This window comes from Anabas testudineus, chromosome 13, assembly GCF_900324465.2.
Source record: "Anabas testudineus chromosome 13, fAnaTes1.2, whole genome shotgun sequence".
In the NCBI taxonomy this organism is placed as follows: domain Eukaryota; kingdom Metazoa; phylum Chordata; class Actinopteri; order Anabantiformes; family Anabantidae; genus Anabas; species Anabas testudineus.
Genome location: NC_046622.1, coordinates 20258402 through 20276584, shown reverse-complemented (window position 1 = coordinate 20276584; position 18183 = coordinate 20258402). Strand labels below are relative to the sequence as shown.

Genomic DNA, 18183 nt, shown 5'->3' with positions numbered 1-18183 from the left:
TTCTTTGTCAGGTTTCTTTTTACACACATTTAAAGTGATTGTATGTTGGGATGTGAGTAGTACCAAAGTGCAGGCAGCCACACAGACGTCCTGTGACTGAATGCAGATGCGATGAAAATATGAGGTTAGGGTTTTGCTTGACAGAATACTGCTACAAGAGCTATTTCAAAAATAATAAGCCTACTACTACTACTAAAACTAATATTAATAATGTTTAATAGTTAAAAAAAATGGCCTAAAAAGGTTTGCGTGAGAAACTATTCAATTAATCTGAATATAACTTGAATACAATCAACCAAACTGAACAAATGCATACATATATATAATGACTGAAGAACTCCATATTAGCACAAATTTGGATACTGTATATTCATTAAACCCAAGAAACATAAGGTGCTAACTTAAATGATGTCATAACTACAGTATCTAGGCGGGCCTCTCAGATTAATGTGTGCTAAACAGAGTATATAACATCAGCCTCACTCTCAGATTTCAGTATTTTATTTGTATGTGATGAGAAAGAACAGCTGCTCAGTCACTGAAACATTTTGCTTCACAGAGCTGCAGCTTTCCTTCAAACCTGGGCCAGCCATGGTATGGATTCTAATGTTTCTTTCTTTCTTTAGGTGTACTTATGGCTCATCTGCTGCTATGGATAGCTGTGTATTCATGGGGGAAGAGGAGATAAACAGTCTGTATGAAGATGGAGATATAGTTATAGGGGGATTATTCCCTTTGCACTACAGCCCAGTATCCTTTCTCCCAGCGTACAAGACAAAACCACCCCCTACTATGTATAAATAGTAAGTGATTATTTAGATGTAATACACATAGATTTCACTTTATTGAATTTGTGTCCAGGGTCTTGTACATGTTTGTGCTGTGTGATGAACTGCTTCTCACCTATGTACAGTTTCAGCCCTCGTGCCTTGCGCTGGATGCAGACAATGACTTTTGCAATCAAAGAGATCAACCAGCGCAGCGACCTACTGCCACAGCTCAAGCTGGGTTTCCACATCCGTGACAGCTGTAATGACATACCTGTGTCTCTGAGAGCATTGTTGCTGTTAGTGAACGGCCTGCCAGACAAAGGGGTAGAAAGAAATAATAATGGCTCGAACTTAGGCTGCGCTGCTGTACAAAGGACTGTGTCTCCAGTTGTCATAGGAGATGCTGGTTCTGGGGTGGCTGTAGCTCTGTTAAGAAGTCTGGGTTCTTTCCATGTCCCCATGGTGAGACTGCCTGGCTCAGCACTTTTGCTAGGTCAATGCTAGTAATATGTATTTTGCCATGTGAAACATCAGTGTCTCATGATTTATTTACATTTTCAGGCAGTAGCAAAATCATCTCTGTTCTCTTAATGTTAACTTTAACATTTGTAAAAGGAAAAAAAAAAAAATGAAGCAAATGGGACTTTTTTAACACATGGTGAAACTTCCTCAAGTGACTTTAAAACAATTCCAAATCAACAAATTTAGCACAAAATGGCTTTTACTGGACAGGTCACTGCACATATCTAATGTCTATAATTTAATTAAATATCATCTCAGCTTCCATTTTTTCAACTGAGCTTAAGTTTCTAGACAGGGTAAAACCTTATTTCAAGTATTGTAGAGGGTTTCTGCACCGCTGGACATAAGGTTTTATTGTTTGGTGGAATTTGATATGTGTTCAAAGCTTTTTCAGTAAGCTGAAGTGTGCAGACAGTTAACTATTGTTTGCTGTAATGACAGGTGAGCTATTTTGCATCCTGCACCTGTCTGAGTGACCAAAAGGAGTTTCCCACCTTCATGCGAACAATGCCTAGTGATGCTTTCCAGGTCAGAGCCCTGGCCCGGCTGGTTAGCCATTTTGGCTGGACCTGGGTGGGAGTCATTGGTATTGAATCAGATTATGCTCGCTTTGCAATCCAGCTCTTCCTTCAGGAGTCAGTGCAGTACGGTGTGTGTGCAGCCTACACTCATTTCTACCCCGCTGGCCTGAGTCAGCAGGCTCTAGATGAGCTTCTCGATGTTATTCAGGTACTTCATCATCACTACAAATTTGTCACACTGAAGTAGACATACGTGGAAAAATGAAAAGCAGAGAAATGTGACATACATTTCTGAATATATGCTGCATTAATACGAAAAAAAAAATTTTTCACAGAGCTTTGTGTTGCAGCTCTAAAAGCAATGTACTGACATATTTGCTTTATGCTAACTCAACACTCACCAGTGAAGTTTCAAACTATACTGGACTGCATTGTCATTTAATAGCACATTTGTCTTTGCACCTCTTGTATATGTGGCTTGTTAATATAGTATACATAGTTGTAATATAATGTTTGATTATGCATCATATTTTGTATGTAAGTAAACTAAGTCAACGCAATATTAATAAAATATTAATTACATGTACATTTGCTTGTTTAGATGGGGTCCTCGAAAGTCATCATTAACTTTACCAGTGAGTCAGAAATGCCACCCATTCTGACAGAGATCAGACGTCGGAATATCAGTGGCCTGCAGTGGATTGCCAGTGAGGCCTGGGCCACAGCCACAGCACTCTGGGAAGAATTTGGAGACCTTTTGACAGGAACATTAGGTTTTGCTATCCGGAGAGCTGAAGAGATTCCAGGTCTGAGTCAGCATCTCATCAGTCTCAGACCATCCTACATTCATCAAACTGCTTTCCTGGCTGAATTTTGGGAAGAAACATTTAACTGTCGACTAAATTTATCAGTGAACAACCACTCTCATGGAATCAACAACTACTTCGACAGACTGCCATGTAAGGGCACAGAGAATTTAAATGATGTTTACTCAGCCTATTCCGATGTGACACAGTTAAGGGTGTCATATAATGTCTACAAGGCTGTGTACCTGGTGGCCCATGCCTTGCATGATATGACTAACTGCCAAGTGGGAAAGGGGCCTTTCCTTAATGGTACTTGTGCAGACCCAAAGAATTTTAAACCCTGGCAGGTGAGTCCAATCCTAAGTTAAATATTAAAATTAAGGTTTTTCTAACAAATTGAGAAGAATGCACCACAGTTTGTGTTTACCTAACCTACTGTCTCCTCTCCCTCAGCTACTCCACTACATGAAACATACTAACTTTTCTGCACTAGGGGAGAAAGTCAACTTTTATCAAAATGGTGATCCCATTGCTTATTATGATCTAGTGAACTGGCAGAGGAGGCCCGATGGCTCACTAGATTTGGTTAAAGTAGGTTTCTATGATGCTTCGTTGCCTGCCGAACGCAGCCTTGTCATAAATGACTCAACAATTCAGTGGCCTGTTGGAAACCAGGTGTGTTCTCTGCCAACGAGCTTGAGACCATGTTCACCTCTTCGACTATTGTATGTACTGTTGATCAACACATCTGCCAATTTGTTCTTATTAGTGTGTAATATTTTTTATAGTTAAAACATGTGTTAAACTATGTGTTTATGTAATTATTACCCACTTGCTGTAATCTTGATATAAGGAATCTGATTCAGTTTTTGTTGTAACACTGCCTGTTGGATCGACAATTTTCCTCTGTTAGTCCATATTTGAAATAAAAGTTCCAGAGACAGGTATAACGTAGCAGAAAGAGAACTTTATAATCATATTGATTAAAATCAGTGTCTTTCTGAGTGGCTGAAACTTTGCCTCTCAGGCTTCCCGGTCTGTATGCAGCGACAATTGTCCTCCAGGTTCCCGCGTTGCCAGAAGAAAGGGGGAACCCATCTGCTGTTTTGACTGTGTCCCCTGTGCTGAGGGAGAAGTTAGTAATAAAACTGGTGCGCTGTGACCACTTCTTTGGTTTTGTGCAATTATGAATTGTCCTGTTTTTATGTAAACGTGTCTTCTCTGAATTCAAGAATTGCTTTTCTCCCTCCATCTCCAGATTCTTTAGAGTGCTTGCGCTGCTCACAGGACACATGGCCCAATAAAGCCAGAGATCTCTGCCTTCCAAAGACAATTGAGTACCTGTCTTACCATGAGTTAGTAGGTACTGTGCTGTGTGTTATTTCAGTTGTTGGAGCTTGTATTTCCCTGTCAATGCTTGCCATATTCCTCATCTACAAAGACACGCCACTGGTTCGGGCCAACAACAGGGAATTGAGCTTCCTTCTTTTAGCGTTCCTCGCTGTCTGTTTCCTTGTTGGCCTGTTGTTTATTGGTGAGCCATCGGACTGGCTATGCCGTTTTAGATACCCAGCATTTGGAATCAGTTTTGCCCTCTGCATTTCATGCCTTCTGGCCAAGACAGCAGTGGTCCTAATGGCTTTTAGGTCCACGCTGCCAGGAAGCAGGGCCATGAAGTGGTTTGGCCCCAACCAGCAGAGAGCCAGTGTGTTTTTAGGAACAGCTATCCAGGTAAAAAAAAGTCTTTGTGTGTATAAAGTGTATACAGTCACTGAACTGTATTGATTAAAAATCTTGCTGACCCCCTTCCCGCTCCATCTTCAGGTAATAATCTGTCTCATCTGGCTGCTCACCAATCCACCTCATGCCAAAAACAATACAAATTACCACAGTGCTACCATCATCATTGAGTGTGTTACTGGATCGGAAGTGGGCTTCTGGTGTGTTCTTGGATACATTGGCATCCTGGCTTGCATGTGCCTCTTAATGGCTTTTTTGGCACGGAAACTGCCAGATAATTTTAATGAGGCAAAGTTTATCACTTTCAGCATGCTGATATTCTTTGCAGTGTGGATTACATTCATTCCAGTGTATGTCAGCACCCCTGGAAAATACACAGTGGCTGTCCATATTTTTGCCATTTTAGCTTCAAGTTTTGGACTCCTTTTTTGCATTTTTGCTCTTAAGTGCTATATCATAATTTTGAAACCTGAAAAAAACAACAAGAAAAACGTGATGCAAAGATGAAGTGACAATACCTTACATGTGTTGATGATTAATCTGTACTATAAAAATTTATTCTGGAAAAAAAATAAAGCAACATTTGTCCCAAACATTCCTAAACAATGCTTTCACTTCAAAAAAGGTTTCTGTAATGATACAATAATTGTCAGTATGTAGTATAAGTAGCAGTAAACATATAATACTTACAATTCATCCAAAAAGTATTTACAGTACTTAACTATTTCCACATTACATCCTTATTACTAAATTGATTCAATTTATTATTTTTCCTCAAAATTCTACAAACAATGCCCCATAATGACATTAGATGTTTATTTGAAATCTTTGCAAATTTACTAAAAATAAAATACGAAAAAATCCTATATACTACATGTGATGCTTTAAATACTACAACTTGTAGTCAATAAAGCTTTTGCCATACCACTCAAAAATAGGCACTGGTGCATTTTGTTTCCACTGATCATCCTTTAAATGTTTCTACAACTTGTTGTCCACCTGTGGGAAATTCAGTCGATTGGACATGATTTGGAAAAGCATAAACCTGTCTGTATACGTTTCCACAGTTAACGGTGCATGTCAGAGTACAAACCAAGCCACAAAGTCCAAGAAATTGTCAGTAGAAACGGTTATTGTCACAGTGGCCTCCATAATCATAATCATAATGGAGAAATCTTAGAGCCACCAGGACTCTTGTGGCCAGACAGGAACCACTCCAGTGCTGAGCTAGAAAGACTTGGATTTGAAACCACCAGCTGGCAGTCTGGCTTTCTGTGTGGAGATGACATTTTCTTCCTATGTCTGAATGGGTTTTCTCTAGATACTGCAGCTTCTTCCCATAGTTCACTGACATGCAGTTTGGTTAATTGGTGATGCAAAATTGAGACATTTTATTTTTTTTATTTTTCAACGGGCAGTATATTTAAAATACGAACAATAAATGTCCCAGTAAGGCAAACACATCAGCTAGGTTACTCGAGGTTAAAACTCCTCAATAGCTAAGAATTAGACTGCTTCTATAACTTCAAGTCAAACCTGCTACACTGAACTTTTTTTGGACAATTTTTACACATTTGGGAAAGCTGAATGGCCGAGGAGGATGCTGTACTGTTTTGAGAATCTGGATTTCTTCTTACAATAACAAGATCTACAGACAGCCACCAGAGATAACCAATAAGCACTGGGAAAAGGCTTTGGCTTGGAAAACAATTAAATCTGAAGATGTTACATCACTTCAAGCTTTATCCCTATTCTTGTGTGGCCTCTGCAATGTAATGAAGGTGCTCATGTACATGCAAGAACTAGATATGTCTCTGCACATGTGAGGTATTATTTCAAAGTTAGGACAACAGCTAATGGCATAATGGAAACCTTTAATATGGGAATTAGCTTTGCCACCACAATAATAAGTGTACTCACTGAAGGAGCTGGGGAGCCAATATTGGACTCATAGAAGGCTGATTGTCTCTGCTGCACTAGTCATCGGAGAGTCCAACAATTTCAAAGGAAACTAGCAAAAAGAAAAAGTAAGCTTTCTCATGTAAAAAAGTGATTGTTTTGCATTGCAAGAGCCGATCAAACTCATCCAGCTGACTATCACACGTCTCAGTTTCCTTTGAGACGTGTGGACATACGGGAGCCATTAAGGACTGAGTTGTTCTGTCATTTTTCCCTGTACAGGTCAAATCCATAAAATTAAATTAAGTAATAAAAAGATATGCATTTTTGGAACTTATTAGCTTAGCTATATGCTGCTCTGGACACTAATGGCAACGGGGCAAAAATTAATAGCTCGTTCCAGTTTTGGATGAGGGATTGTTATTGTCAAACAAAGTTTAAGCAAACAAAGAGATTAAGCTTCCACTCATTCTCTCAAAGGCACATTTCTATGCTTGTGACATTGAGTTTCATGCATGTACACGAAGTCACACTATCGACAGTCAGGAAGACATTTTAGATCACTATCCCCAACTCTGCCACTGGCTACTGACAAAATACAGCATTATTGACAGAACAGACTGTGTTAATTTAATTAACTTTGTATAACCTGTACATCATGGTCGTCTTGTGTTTGACCCATAAGTGCAAAAATTTTTGACCGTACTGGTGCCAAGCCGTGAGTTGTATATTGTTCGTTTGATTTATGATTGTAACTTTGCTGGAAGATTTTAAAACTAGACTTGTTCGTGGAATTAATAAATCACCTTGTCATGCAAGATGATGTGCTGAAAATATAGTAACTTCGGACCTCAAATGCGATATTGTTTTTACACAACTGCAGAAACCATCTATTAGTTGACAGCAATAAGTGAAAACAGATAAGACTGTTTTGTTTGTTTGTTTATTTAATCAGTTATTGGGCTACACCAACACAAATAGTCTGTTGCAAAGGAAAACATGCAATGACAATATTCCTGCTCACTGGAGTATTTTACACGTTACAGCAAGCCATGGCCCACTTCTTTGCTTTAGTTGTTTACAGAAAAAAGTCCATCTTTTCGGCATAGTTTGTTACAATGTAGCCTTAAGCTAGAGATCATCAGTTAGTATAATGATTATCAGAACCCCTGTGAAGCCAAGTGATACATATATTTAAACAAACAACAAATTACTTGGAACTAACTTATGTATAATATGTAATATATTAACCATAGTTAAAGCTGAAATCTTCAAATCTTGCTTTTCACTGCATTTTTACAATACAGTATGTAATGTGTGTGTTAGAAGTGTCATATTTAAATCTAAGACAACCTTCATTCTTGTTCAGATTTCTTTTTTCTTAAAAGTTTTCCCTTTGATTCTGATTCAAGGGTCTAAGGCATATGTGTCAAACTCACGGCCCGCGGACCACATCCGGCCCGGCGTGTAATTATATCCAGCCCGCGAGATCATTTCTATATTATTGTTATTAATGGACCGGCGATATGAAGCACTGGTAACACAATAAACTACAGATCCCATAATGCAGCGCTTCAGCTGCCTTGCCGAACACATTCTGCGTTAATCAAGTCTAGTTTATGATGCTGCAAGTTATTATGAAGCTGGTCCTCAGGATGCCAAGTAATGTTGAACCATATCGTTACAACGGTGTTCGCAAGTACGCACTTTGCTGATAAAATGAGTTCTCATGGAGCTTTGGTGACTTTGACGAAGAAGAAAAGAATTTTGAGTTGCTTCTCAACCCATTTACCGTCAATGTGTAAACTGCACCTGTGCAGATTCAGATGGAGCTGATTGAGCTGCAGTGTAATGACTGAAGGTAAAGTAGGAGACTGCAGGACCCGCACAGTTTATTCACTCCATTCCCGCAGAAATGTCCCAGCTCCGTCCACATGTGGCTCGAACCTTGTTTATGTTTGGTAGCACAAATCTTAGTGAGAAGCTCTTCTCAGTGATGAAGACTAACAAAACAGCACACAGGAGTCGTCTCACTGGTGAGAACCTACAGTCCATCCTGAGAATCCCCACAACACAGAACCTCACACCAAATATAAACAAACTTGTTGCCAAAAAAAGATGCCAGGCGTCCAGCTCTGATAAAATGACATAAGAGCAAAGACAACCGAATAATTTGATTTGTTATTGCTGAAAAGCACAAATTTTATTTATATTTCCAGGTTTTGTTATGCAGCATGTTCATATTTTGAATTTGTATAATTTTGACAGGATATAATTTTTATCAAGAGCAAAATCTTTTGGGATAGTTAAAATTTAAGTTTATTTTTTATATAAAATGACATAAGATTAAAGAAATTTGAATGTTTGTTCTTTTAATGTTTACTATATTTCTAACTTGTTTAATTTAGAGAGGATCTATTTTTATAGAAAGCAAAATACGTTTTTTTTAAGTTTTAAAAGTTTTAGTGTTTAATAAATGTTTATCCTGTTCGGCCCGTGACCTAAAGTGTGTTTTGGATTTTTGCCCCCTGTGCAATTGAGTTTGACACCCCTGGTCTAAGGAGACAAAGTGTCATGGAGCAGTTTGTAAAGCCCACTGATGCAAGGCTTATTGGATATATTTTGAGGTTAATTGTTGTTGATTTAATCTTACGATACACATTTTTACCTTTCTAAACTACTACGTCTATTATTCAGTTCATAAGAACTAAGACTTGAATGAAACTGAAACCTATTATGCAAATTTGCTCAAATTTTCCCCATGACATGTTTCTTTGTATTTTTCTCTGGTTTGATCATTATAATGTAGCATTTAGGTGCAAAAATACAAATTAATAAGCCAAATGCTGAAGACAAAATTGCAAATGTTTCCACAGCTACAGTTAATTTTCCCAGAGAGCTGATGTACGCTGGGATAAAGGTGATCCACACAGAGCAGAATATCAGCATGCTGAATGTGATAAATCTGGCTTCATTAAAATTATCCGGCAACTTTCTTGCTAGAAATGCTAGAACTAAACATATTACTGCAAGAAGTCCTATGTACCCCAGCACTGCATAAAAAGCTGCCTCAGAACCTGGGTTACATTCTAAAACTATCTTCTTGTGACTGTATTTAAAAACCATTTCTGGGAAAGGAGGGTTTAACTTAAGCCACAAAATACATATTAATATCTGAATCACAGTACAAGAACAAACTATGATTCTTTGCTGAGCAGGACCAAACTTTGTTGCAGCATTGTTGCCAGGAAACGTGGCTTTAAAAGCTGTGACAACAACAATAGTTTTTCCCAAGACACAGGAAATACAGAGTGCAAATGTCACCCCAAAAGCTGTGTGGCGTAACATGCATGTCCAGACTGTGGGTCTGCCAATGAAAGTGAGAGGACAGAGAAAACACAGCAACAGAGAAAACAACAGAAAACAGCTCAGCTCAGAGTTGCTGGCCTTAATCACAGGAGTTTCTCTGTAGCGAATAAAAACCATCATTGTGGCCAGTGACAGGGAGGCACCTAGCAGAGATACAACTGTGACAGCTATTCCCATTGGCTCCTGATATGTCAGAAACTCAGTTGTTTTAAGAATGCACTTATCTTTCCTGTCATTGGACCAGTATTCCTTCGGACACGGTGTGCACTCTGTGGCACCTGATTAGGATGAACAGAAAGTATGAGTTATACATTTGAAAGTTTAACTTGCATAACAATTATATTCATATATTTATTTGAAAACATGTAATGGTTGAGAAATAATGAAACTACTAAATCATAAACTCACAATATTGTAAATATAACATACATTGTAAACATATTGTGTGGTTCCAGTATCAAAAAATATAGACATTTTTCTGCAAGCAATTCATGGAAATGCTAACACTAGTTAACTACTTCAACATCTTAATCTGTTAATTTGCTGGATGACTGTGAAACATAATATTAGTATCCTGCAATAGTTCTTGTTAAGTCAAAATCTAATAGATCATGGGAAATTAGTAACTTATTACAACTGACCATTTGTCACCCTGCATATCTGTTCAGGTGTTAAACTGACTGCACCACTGTTCTAATTGAAGGACATAGTTTTGTGTGAAATAAATAAAGGTTTCTGATGCAGCAGTTATACTTTCATTCATTGAACTAATATGGCTACTATGGATCTGTTCCTTTCCAAACAAGTTTCAAAACATCTGCTATTTATTTATTCTTTAAGGATCAGATATGTGTGGAATAGTTACCAAATATAGTATAGTCAGAATTGAAATATCACATCAAAATAAAAATGTTTTGCCTGTGTGGACTACTGTAGGTAGGATCTGTCTGTTTTCCATTATTAACATTACATGCATCCAGTTTCAAATCTGTGTCTTTAAATGCAGGTGACACACACATACATACACACACACACCTGCAGAGAGCAGACAGGCAGCAGGCCAGAGCAGACAAAGGATGAAACCTGTGCATCAATTACATTCACACAAAATTCTTTCTGCAGTGCTGTGCATTGTCTGTTAGATTTAGTATGACATACAGGCTTTTGATGCACATTTGTTTTACCTGTCAAATTGGCTATGGTTCCATCAGCACATGGGATACAGTCAAAACAACAGATGGGTTTTCCCTTAATGTGAGCTTTCCTGGTCCCTACTGGACAAACATTAGAGCACAATGATGTGGGAACCTGAAACAGAAAATCAGTGTAGAATATTTCAGTTTAAATACATAATGATGGTAATGATTAGCTAATTGTTTTTTGAAAGTTGGAATAATTACCATGTGTCCCGTCCTCCACACTATGTCTTCGTCTTTGATGTTGAGCTCATAAGCACCATTAGTAACAGACGCAAAATAACCAAGAGTCACATGTTTCACCTGCCCATTAATGAGCTGCCAGTTAATAATGTCATAATAAGCTGGAGGGTCACCGTTCTTATCAAAGAACACATTATCTCCAAACTGATTCCTGAAATTTACCCTTTGTAACTTGTCAGTGACCTAAGAAAGGAATATATTTCATGTTATATAATTTAACTGTACATGTTGACAAAAAAAACTTACAGTATATTCAGGCACGTTGTTTTGCAGACAGTTGTTGGTACTGTGGATTTTATTTGCATTATTTCTCACCTGTTCGGGCTGAATTTCTGATATATTTAAACAAGCCCTCGCTGTTGTTTCTCCAACTGGTTCACAGAATACCAGCTGATGTAGGGCATGTGCAATGGCATAAACAGCATTATACACATTATAGACTACTCTGAGATCTGATACCTTAAAGAACATATGCTGAGAATTTAATGTCTCATTGCCTGTGCATATTTTAACTGTTGTTTTAGTACCAGTGTGTTCCCTAGGTAAAAAAGGTCTGCAGCCCACCACAGTCTCCCAGAAATCCATCACAAAAGCTGCACTTGGATCTTTGTAAGGACTAATGCTTGTAAGAAATGACTGTAGATTTGGGATAGCCATCTTTTGTACCACAAATCCAAGGGTTCCACCAAAAGCTTGGTAGATTTCTGGTGTGGAAGGTCGAGGTGCTGTTATCCATGACTCACTTGCAATCCACTGAATTCCTGTTATGTTCTGTTTCACTATTTCTGACATCAAAGGATAAAAGTCGCCCTCAGGAACAAAAGCCAGAATGACTTTGACAGTTGATTGCTTGATCATTTCCACAACATTGAGAATTTTATCCATTGGATACGTACGTAGAATTTTTCCAACAAATGCAATACAAACACCAAACTTTTGAACTTCCTCAGTAAATGAGAGGATCCCATTTCGACCATAGTCATTGTCTGACTGTATGACCCCGATCCACTGCCAGCCAAAACGTTTGACCAGTGCTGCCAAAGCTTTTGCCTGAAAAAAGTCGCTGGGGGCTGTTCGAAAAAAGGTTGGATATTTCAATCTGTCACTCAGACAGGCACATGTTGAGAAGTAACTTACCTGTGACAATAACACCAAAACAATTCTGAAAAGTTTTAACAATCCAATCACTCCAAAGCAATTGATTTTCTAGAAAATTATGAAGACATACACAACCTCTGTATTCTGTTATTTCTATATTTATATTTACATCTATTTTTCTTTCTTACTATTGGCAGTTGAAATGGTCCAAGAGCTCCAGCCACAGCTATAGACTGAGATGATTCTGACTCTGCTATAAGAGCAGATATTGCTGGAGGACAAGGGAAAGCTGTGCTGATCTCTTCTAGTCCACTAGCTAGTGTTATTGCAGCACGTAAAGCATTTGTAGGAGATGCACAAGAGTCTAGGATCCTGTAGCCAAGAGATATGTTTGGAAGGATAGCAGGATCTTTGTTGATTTCTTCAATAGAAAATATCATTACTTGGATCCATCGATATGCCCGCCAGTCAAATCTGCAAAACATTACTGAAATAGTCAAATATGAAATAATGCATGGTAAAAAAAATACTAAATAATAGTTGTTGTAGATGTTCTTGTATATGCAAGTTCATAAGAGTACATGGAGCATGCATAAATTGTATGGAAAGTCAGATGCACTAAAACTTACCCTGTACATTCAACTTCTGGTGGCTTGCTCTCATATGCAGAAGTGCTGGTTATCTCTGTGGTAAATACTGGGAAAATCCCTCCAATCATTATGTCTCCCTGTTCGAACAAACTCGGCATGTTGAACCTACCAAACTGATCACAGCCCCAAACTGTGTTTAGGTAAAGAAGAGAGAAACATAGTAGAATACTGCAGCTCTCTGAATGTTTCCTCTGCATTTTCTAAAAGCGATAGGGATACATCTCTTATAGCAACTCTGTTTAATATGGGTACATATGTTGTCTTCCTAATATGTTTGACTAGTAAGACTAGCACAACAGGGAAAAGTGATTACTATATGCGTTCAACACACATATTTCATGCACACATGCACTCCCTAAGGAAATTCAAACTACTGACTAATACATTGCCCACGAATAAAGCATTGAGCACACTGCAGATCTATGTAAGCACAGTTGTGTAGGTGCAGCTAAACTACAATGAATAAATGTTTAGATTAGGAGAGATGTTAAACCCAAATGTGAATTATGAAGAAATGCTACATTTTGGGAAGATGTGCAATATAAATAAAAAAAGCTTCATTAATTACTTTGTAGGTATATAAATATGACAAGTTTAAAAACATAATGTGAAATGTTGTATATGAAGGAACTGTATATAAACTGTATGTAGTGTTTGTAGAGTCTCTGTAAATTACACTCCAAAAAGGGATCAAAACCTGCATGTGTTTATACGTTTATATTTAAAATGCCTTACATTTCAAAAAATTAAGGAACAGTGACTCACAATGGTCGATTTTTTACTAAACAGTTAATTCCAGGTCTGGTTTTAGCAGGTTCCCGGCTTGTGGCATGAGCAGTACCAGAGTAAAATTCAAGTAGTACATAGGGCAACACTCCTTTTTCAAAAAGGTCCTCTGTCCAAAATCTGCCTGCTCACACTTCCTGCTGACTTGTGTTTTACTCCATTCATGTCCTCTGATGCCCTGATCCAGGTCTGGGAGGATATTTCCAGGACACCATCTGCCATGATGATTTTGGTTTTGACTGATTGCCATTTTGGTAGTTATTATGGTAAAAACAAATTCAACAATTTGTTCATCAAGAGCCAATGTGCGACTTAAGTGTATTTTTGAAGCACAGGTACTATTAATGGTGAAATATAATTGTATCATATCCTACTCTATAATATTATACAACTGTAGAAGCAGCAAAAATGCAGTAACCAGTCATTTTGCAAAACGGTCAGCATTGAAATGTGTTTAAGTGTGGTCTTCAGTGCATGTACATTTTTATTTATTTTATTTTATACACCAGAACATTCTTGCTAGTTGGTCTTTGTGAATTTTCTTCCATATTTTTGTTTAGAAGTTTTTATTCTTTAAACATTTCCTTTTGATTTAAATTCAAGGGTCGAAGGACATAAGGTGTCATGGAGCAGTTTGTAAAGCCCACTTAGGCAAGGTTCATTTGATATTTTGTGAAGTTAATTGAAGTTGATTTAATCTTACGATACACAATCTTACCCTCCTAATGTCTATGATTCTTGCTACTCTTGTCACAGGCAAATAACAAAATTAAAAAGATTAGTGAAAACACTTAAATAAAATGAAATATGAAATGAACAATCCAAAATATGCACAGTTTAGTGAGGTTCACTTTACTTTCAGCTGAGTTATTACTGTGACTTTACAATATGTAATATAAAATTTGATGCCTACTCTCTCATTTAAAATGCTACAAAATTTTGCTTTGCTCACATAGTACTACTTCTACAGTACAATATACAGTAAGTGAGAGTAGCATTTTATTTTAATATTAAGGCATTATATTTCTTCTTTTAAATTTTCCCCATGACGTGTTTCTTTGTATTTTTCTCTGGCTTGATCATTATAATGTAGCATTTAGGTCCAAAAATACAAATTAATAAACCAAATGCTGAAGACAAAATTGCAAATGTTTCCACAGCTACAGTGAACTTTCCAGGAGAGCTGATGTATGCTGGGATAAAGGTGATCCATACAGTGCAGAATATCAGCATGCTGAATGTGATAAACTTGGCTTCATTAAAATTATCAGGCAACTTTCTTGCTAGAAATGCTAGAACTAAACATATTATTGCAAGAAGTCCTATGTACCCCAGCACTGCATAAAAAGCTACCTCAGAACCTGGGTTACATTCTAAAACTATCTTCCTATTACTGTATCTGAAAACCATGTCTGGAAATGGTGGAATTAGCTTAAGCCACAATATACATATTAATATCTGAATCACAGTACAAGAACAAACTATGATCCTTTGCTGTGTAGGGCCAAACTTTGTTGCAGCATTGTTGCCAGGAAATGTGGCTTTAAAAGCTGTGACAACAACAATAGTTTTTCCCAAGACACAGGAAATACAGAGTGCAAATGTTACAGCAAAAGCTGTGTGGCGTAACATGCATGTCCAGACTGTGGGTCTGCCAATGAAAGTGAGAGGACAGAGAAAACACAGCAGCAGAGAAAACAACAGAAAATAGCTCAGCTCAGTGTTGCTGGCCTTAATCACAGGAGTTTCTCTGTAGCGGATGAAAACCATCACTGTGGCCAGTGACAGGGAGGCACCTAGAAGAGATACAACTGTGACAGCTATTCCCATTGGCTCCTGATATGTCAGAAACTCAATTGTTTTAGGAAAACACCCGTCTCTCCTGTCATTGGACCAATATTCCTGTGGACAAGGTGTGCACTCTGTTACACCTGATGGGCATAGGCAGAATGTATGAGTTATACATTTGGAAATCAATTTGCACAACATGAAATTTACTAAATTAAACAAAATAAAACATTTTTGTAAAAAATTGTGAATTAATGAAAGAAATGACATAATGATGCAGCAACATTAATAATGTTTTAACTATTTTATTCATGTCATATTAGATTATGCTTATGATAAATATGTGGAATACCTGTTGAATTGGCTATAGTTCCATCAGCACATGGGATACAGTCAAAACAACAGGTGGGTTTTCCCTTAATCTGAGCTTTCCTGGTCCCTACTGGACAAACATTAGAGCACAATGATGTTGGAACCTGAAAAAGTAAAGAATCTTTTAGGTAAAAAATACAATACTGAGTAAAGTTTTAGTTCTGATTAGCTTGTTACATTAAAAAAGTCTTTATAATTACTGTTTTCCCTGTCCTCCAAACAATCTCCTCCTCCTGGATTCGGAGGTCATGACCACCACTAGCAGCAGCAGCAAAATAACCCAGTGACACATGACGCACTTGCCCATTTCTCAGCTGCCAGTTAATAATATGATAATAAGTTGGAGGGTCTCCTTTCTTATCAAAGAACACATAATCTCCAAATAGATTTTTGAAATTTACCATTTGTAACTGATCAGTGACCTGAGAAAGACACATATTTCATGTAAGATATACTTAAAGTGTTTATATTTAAAAAAACAAACAAACTCATATTTACACCAATCACTCAACATTAAAGCTACCTAGCAGTTTTAATGTTGTAACTGATCGGTATAAGCATTTGTTTAGACTAATTTTTATTAGTCTGAATACTGTGGATTTTATTTGCACTATTTCTCACCTCTTTGGGCTGAATTTCTGATATATTCAAACAAGGCTTCACTGTTTTTTCTCCAACTGGTTCACAGAATACCAGCTGATGTAGGGCATGTGCAATGGCATAAACAGCATTATAAACATTATAGACTATCCTGAGTTCTGATACCTCAAAGAACATATGCTGAGAATTCAACAATGTCTCATTGCCTGTGCATATTTGAATTGTTGTTTCAGTATCAGTATTTCCCCCAGGTAAAACTGGTCTGCAGCCCACCACAGTCTCCCAGAAATCCCTCACAAAAGCTGCACTTGGATCCTTATAAGGATCAATGCTTGTAAGAAATGGCTGTAGATTTGGCATTATTATCGTCTTCACCACAAATCCTAGGGTTCCAGCAAAAGCTTGGTAAATTTCTGGTGTGTAGGGGCGAGGAGTTGATATCAAAGACTCACTAGCAATCCACTGAATTCCTGTTATGTTCTGTTTCACTATTTCTGTCATCAAAGGATAAAAGTCACTCTCAGGAACATAGGCCAGAATGACTTTGACAGTTGACTGCTTGATCATTTCCACAACACTGAGAATTTTATCCATTGGATACGTACGTAGAACTTTCCCAACAAATGCAATACAAACACCAAACTTTTGAACTTCTTCAGTAAATGAGAGGATCCCATTCCGACCATAGTCATTGTCTGACTGTATGACCCCGATCCACTGCCAGCCAAAACGTTTGACTAGTGCTGCCAAAGCTTTTGCCTGAAAATAGTCACTGGGGATTGTCCGAAAAAAGGTTGGATATTTCAATCTGTTGCTCAGGCAGGCACATGATGAGAAATAACTTACCTAACAGAAGAGAAAGAATAAATGTGACAAACCAAGCATTTCTAAACTCCACTGGACACTTGTTTGATGCAGTCTTTTCTTGTCTATTTTATTTTTTCTTTCTTACTATTGGCAGTTGAAATGGTCCAAGAGCTTCAGCCACAGCTATAGATTGAGATGATTCTGACTCTGCTATAAGAGCAGATATTGATGGAGGACAAGCGGAAGCTGTGCTGATCTCTTCTAGTCCACTAGCTAGTGTTATTGCAGCACGTAAAGCATTTGTAGGAGATGCACAAGAGTCAAGGATCCTGTAGCCAAGTGATATGTTTGGAAGGAGAACAGGATCTTTATTGATTTCTTCAATGGAAAATATCATTACTTGGGTCCAACGAAATGCCCGCCAGTCAAACCTAGAAAAGGTTATTGAAATAAGTTGTACAATTTCAGACCTGCTGTTGTCTATACAATGACAAGTTTATAAGAGTACATGGGGCATACATTAGTATAGAAAAGTCAGATACAAACTTACTCTATACATTTGCCTTCTGGTGGCTCCCTCTCAAATGTAGAAGTGCTGATTACCTCTTTGTTGAAAACTGGGAAAATCCCTCCGATCATTATGTCTCCATGCTTGAACAAACTTGGCATGTTAAACCTGCCAAATTGTTCACAGCCCCAAAGTGTCTTCAGACAGAGAACAAGTAAATATAGGACAATAATGCAACTCTCTGAATGTTTTCTCTGCATTCTGTCATATAGATGAGGACACAGCTCTTATGAAACCTCTATTGGATGTAGGTAGATGTGCTGTCTTCAGAAAAGGTTAATGTATTTCCTATAGGGCAGAGAAGCGTTACAGGTTACAGGTGTTCAATCCAGTGAGCACACTAACAGTACTCTATTTATGCACACACACACATACACACACACACACACACAAAATCCCCTAGGTATATTTTAAAATCTGGGTGAACATTGTTCAATATTTACATTGA

At 37.7% G+C, this 18183-nt stretch overlaps 3 protein-coding genes across 3 annotated transcripts; 1 reads left to right on the top strand and 2 right to left on the bottom strand.

Moving 5' to 3' along the window:
• Window positions 1-672: 672 nt before the first annotated feature.
• LOC113166338 (extracellular calcium-sensing receptor-like) lies at window positions 673-4866 on the top strand. Its single transcript, XM_033326291.1, has 8 exons — window positions 673-803; window positions 914-1232; window positions 1734-2021; window positions 2415-2966; window positions 3073-3294; window positions 3647-3770; window positions 3878-4350; window positions 4444-4866. Exons 1-8 carry the CDS (start codon window positions 793-795, stop codon window positions 4864-4866), a joined length of 2412 nt encoding a protein of 803 aa, XP_033182182.1. The 5' UTR covers window positions 673-792.
• Window positions 4867-9006: 4140 nt separating this feature from the next.
• LOC113166363 (extracellular calcium-sensing receptor-like) lies at window positions 9007-12882 on the bottom strand. The gene is made up of 7 exons (XM_026366460.1): window positions 12794-12882; window positions 12353-12638; window positions 11631-12203; window positions 11127-11249; window positions 10812-10935; window positions 10443-10447; window positions 9007-9894 (listed from the first exon to the last, which is right to left on the bottom strand). Exons 1-7 carry the CDS (start codon window positions 12880-12882, stop codon window positions 9007-9009), a joined length of 2088 nt encoding a protein of 695 aa, XP_026222245.1.
• Window positions 12883-14632: 1750 nt separating this feature from the next.
• Window positions 14633-17821, bottom strand: LOC113166461 (extracellular calcium-sensing receptor-like). The gene is made up of 6 exons (XM_026366603.1): window positions 17718-17821; window positions 17313-17598; window positions 16634-17206; window positions 16060-16182; window positions 15741-15864; window positions 14633-15522 (listed from the first exon to the last, which is right to left on the bottom strand). Exons 1-6 carry the CDS (start codon window positions 17804-17806, stop codon window positions 14633-14635), a joined length of 2085 nt encoding a protein of 694 aa, XP_026222388.1. The 5' UTR covers window positions 17807-17821.
• Window positions 17822-18183: the final 362 nt, after the last annotated feature.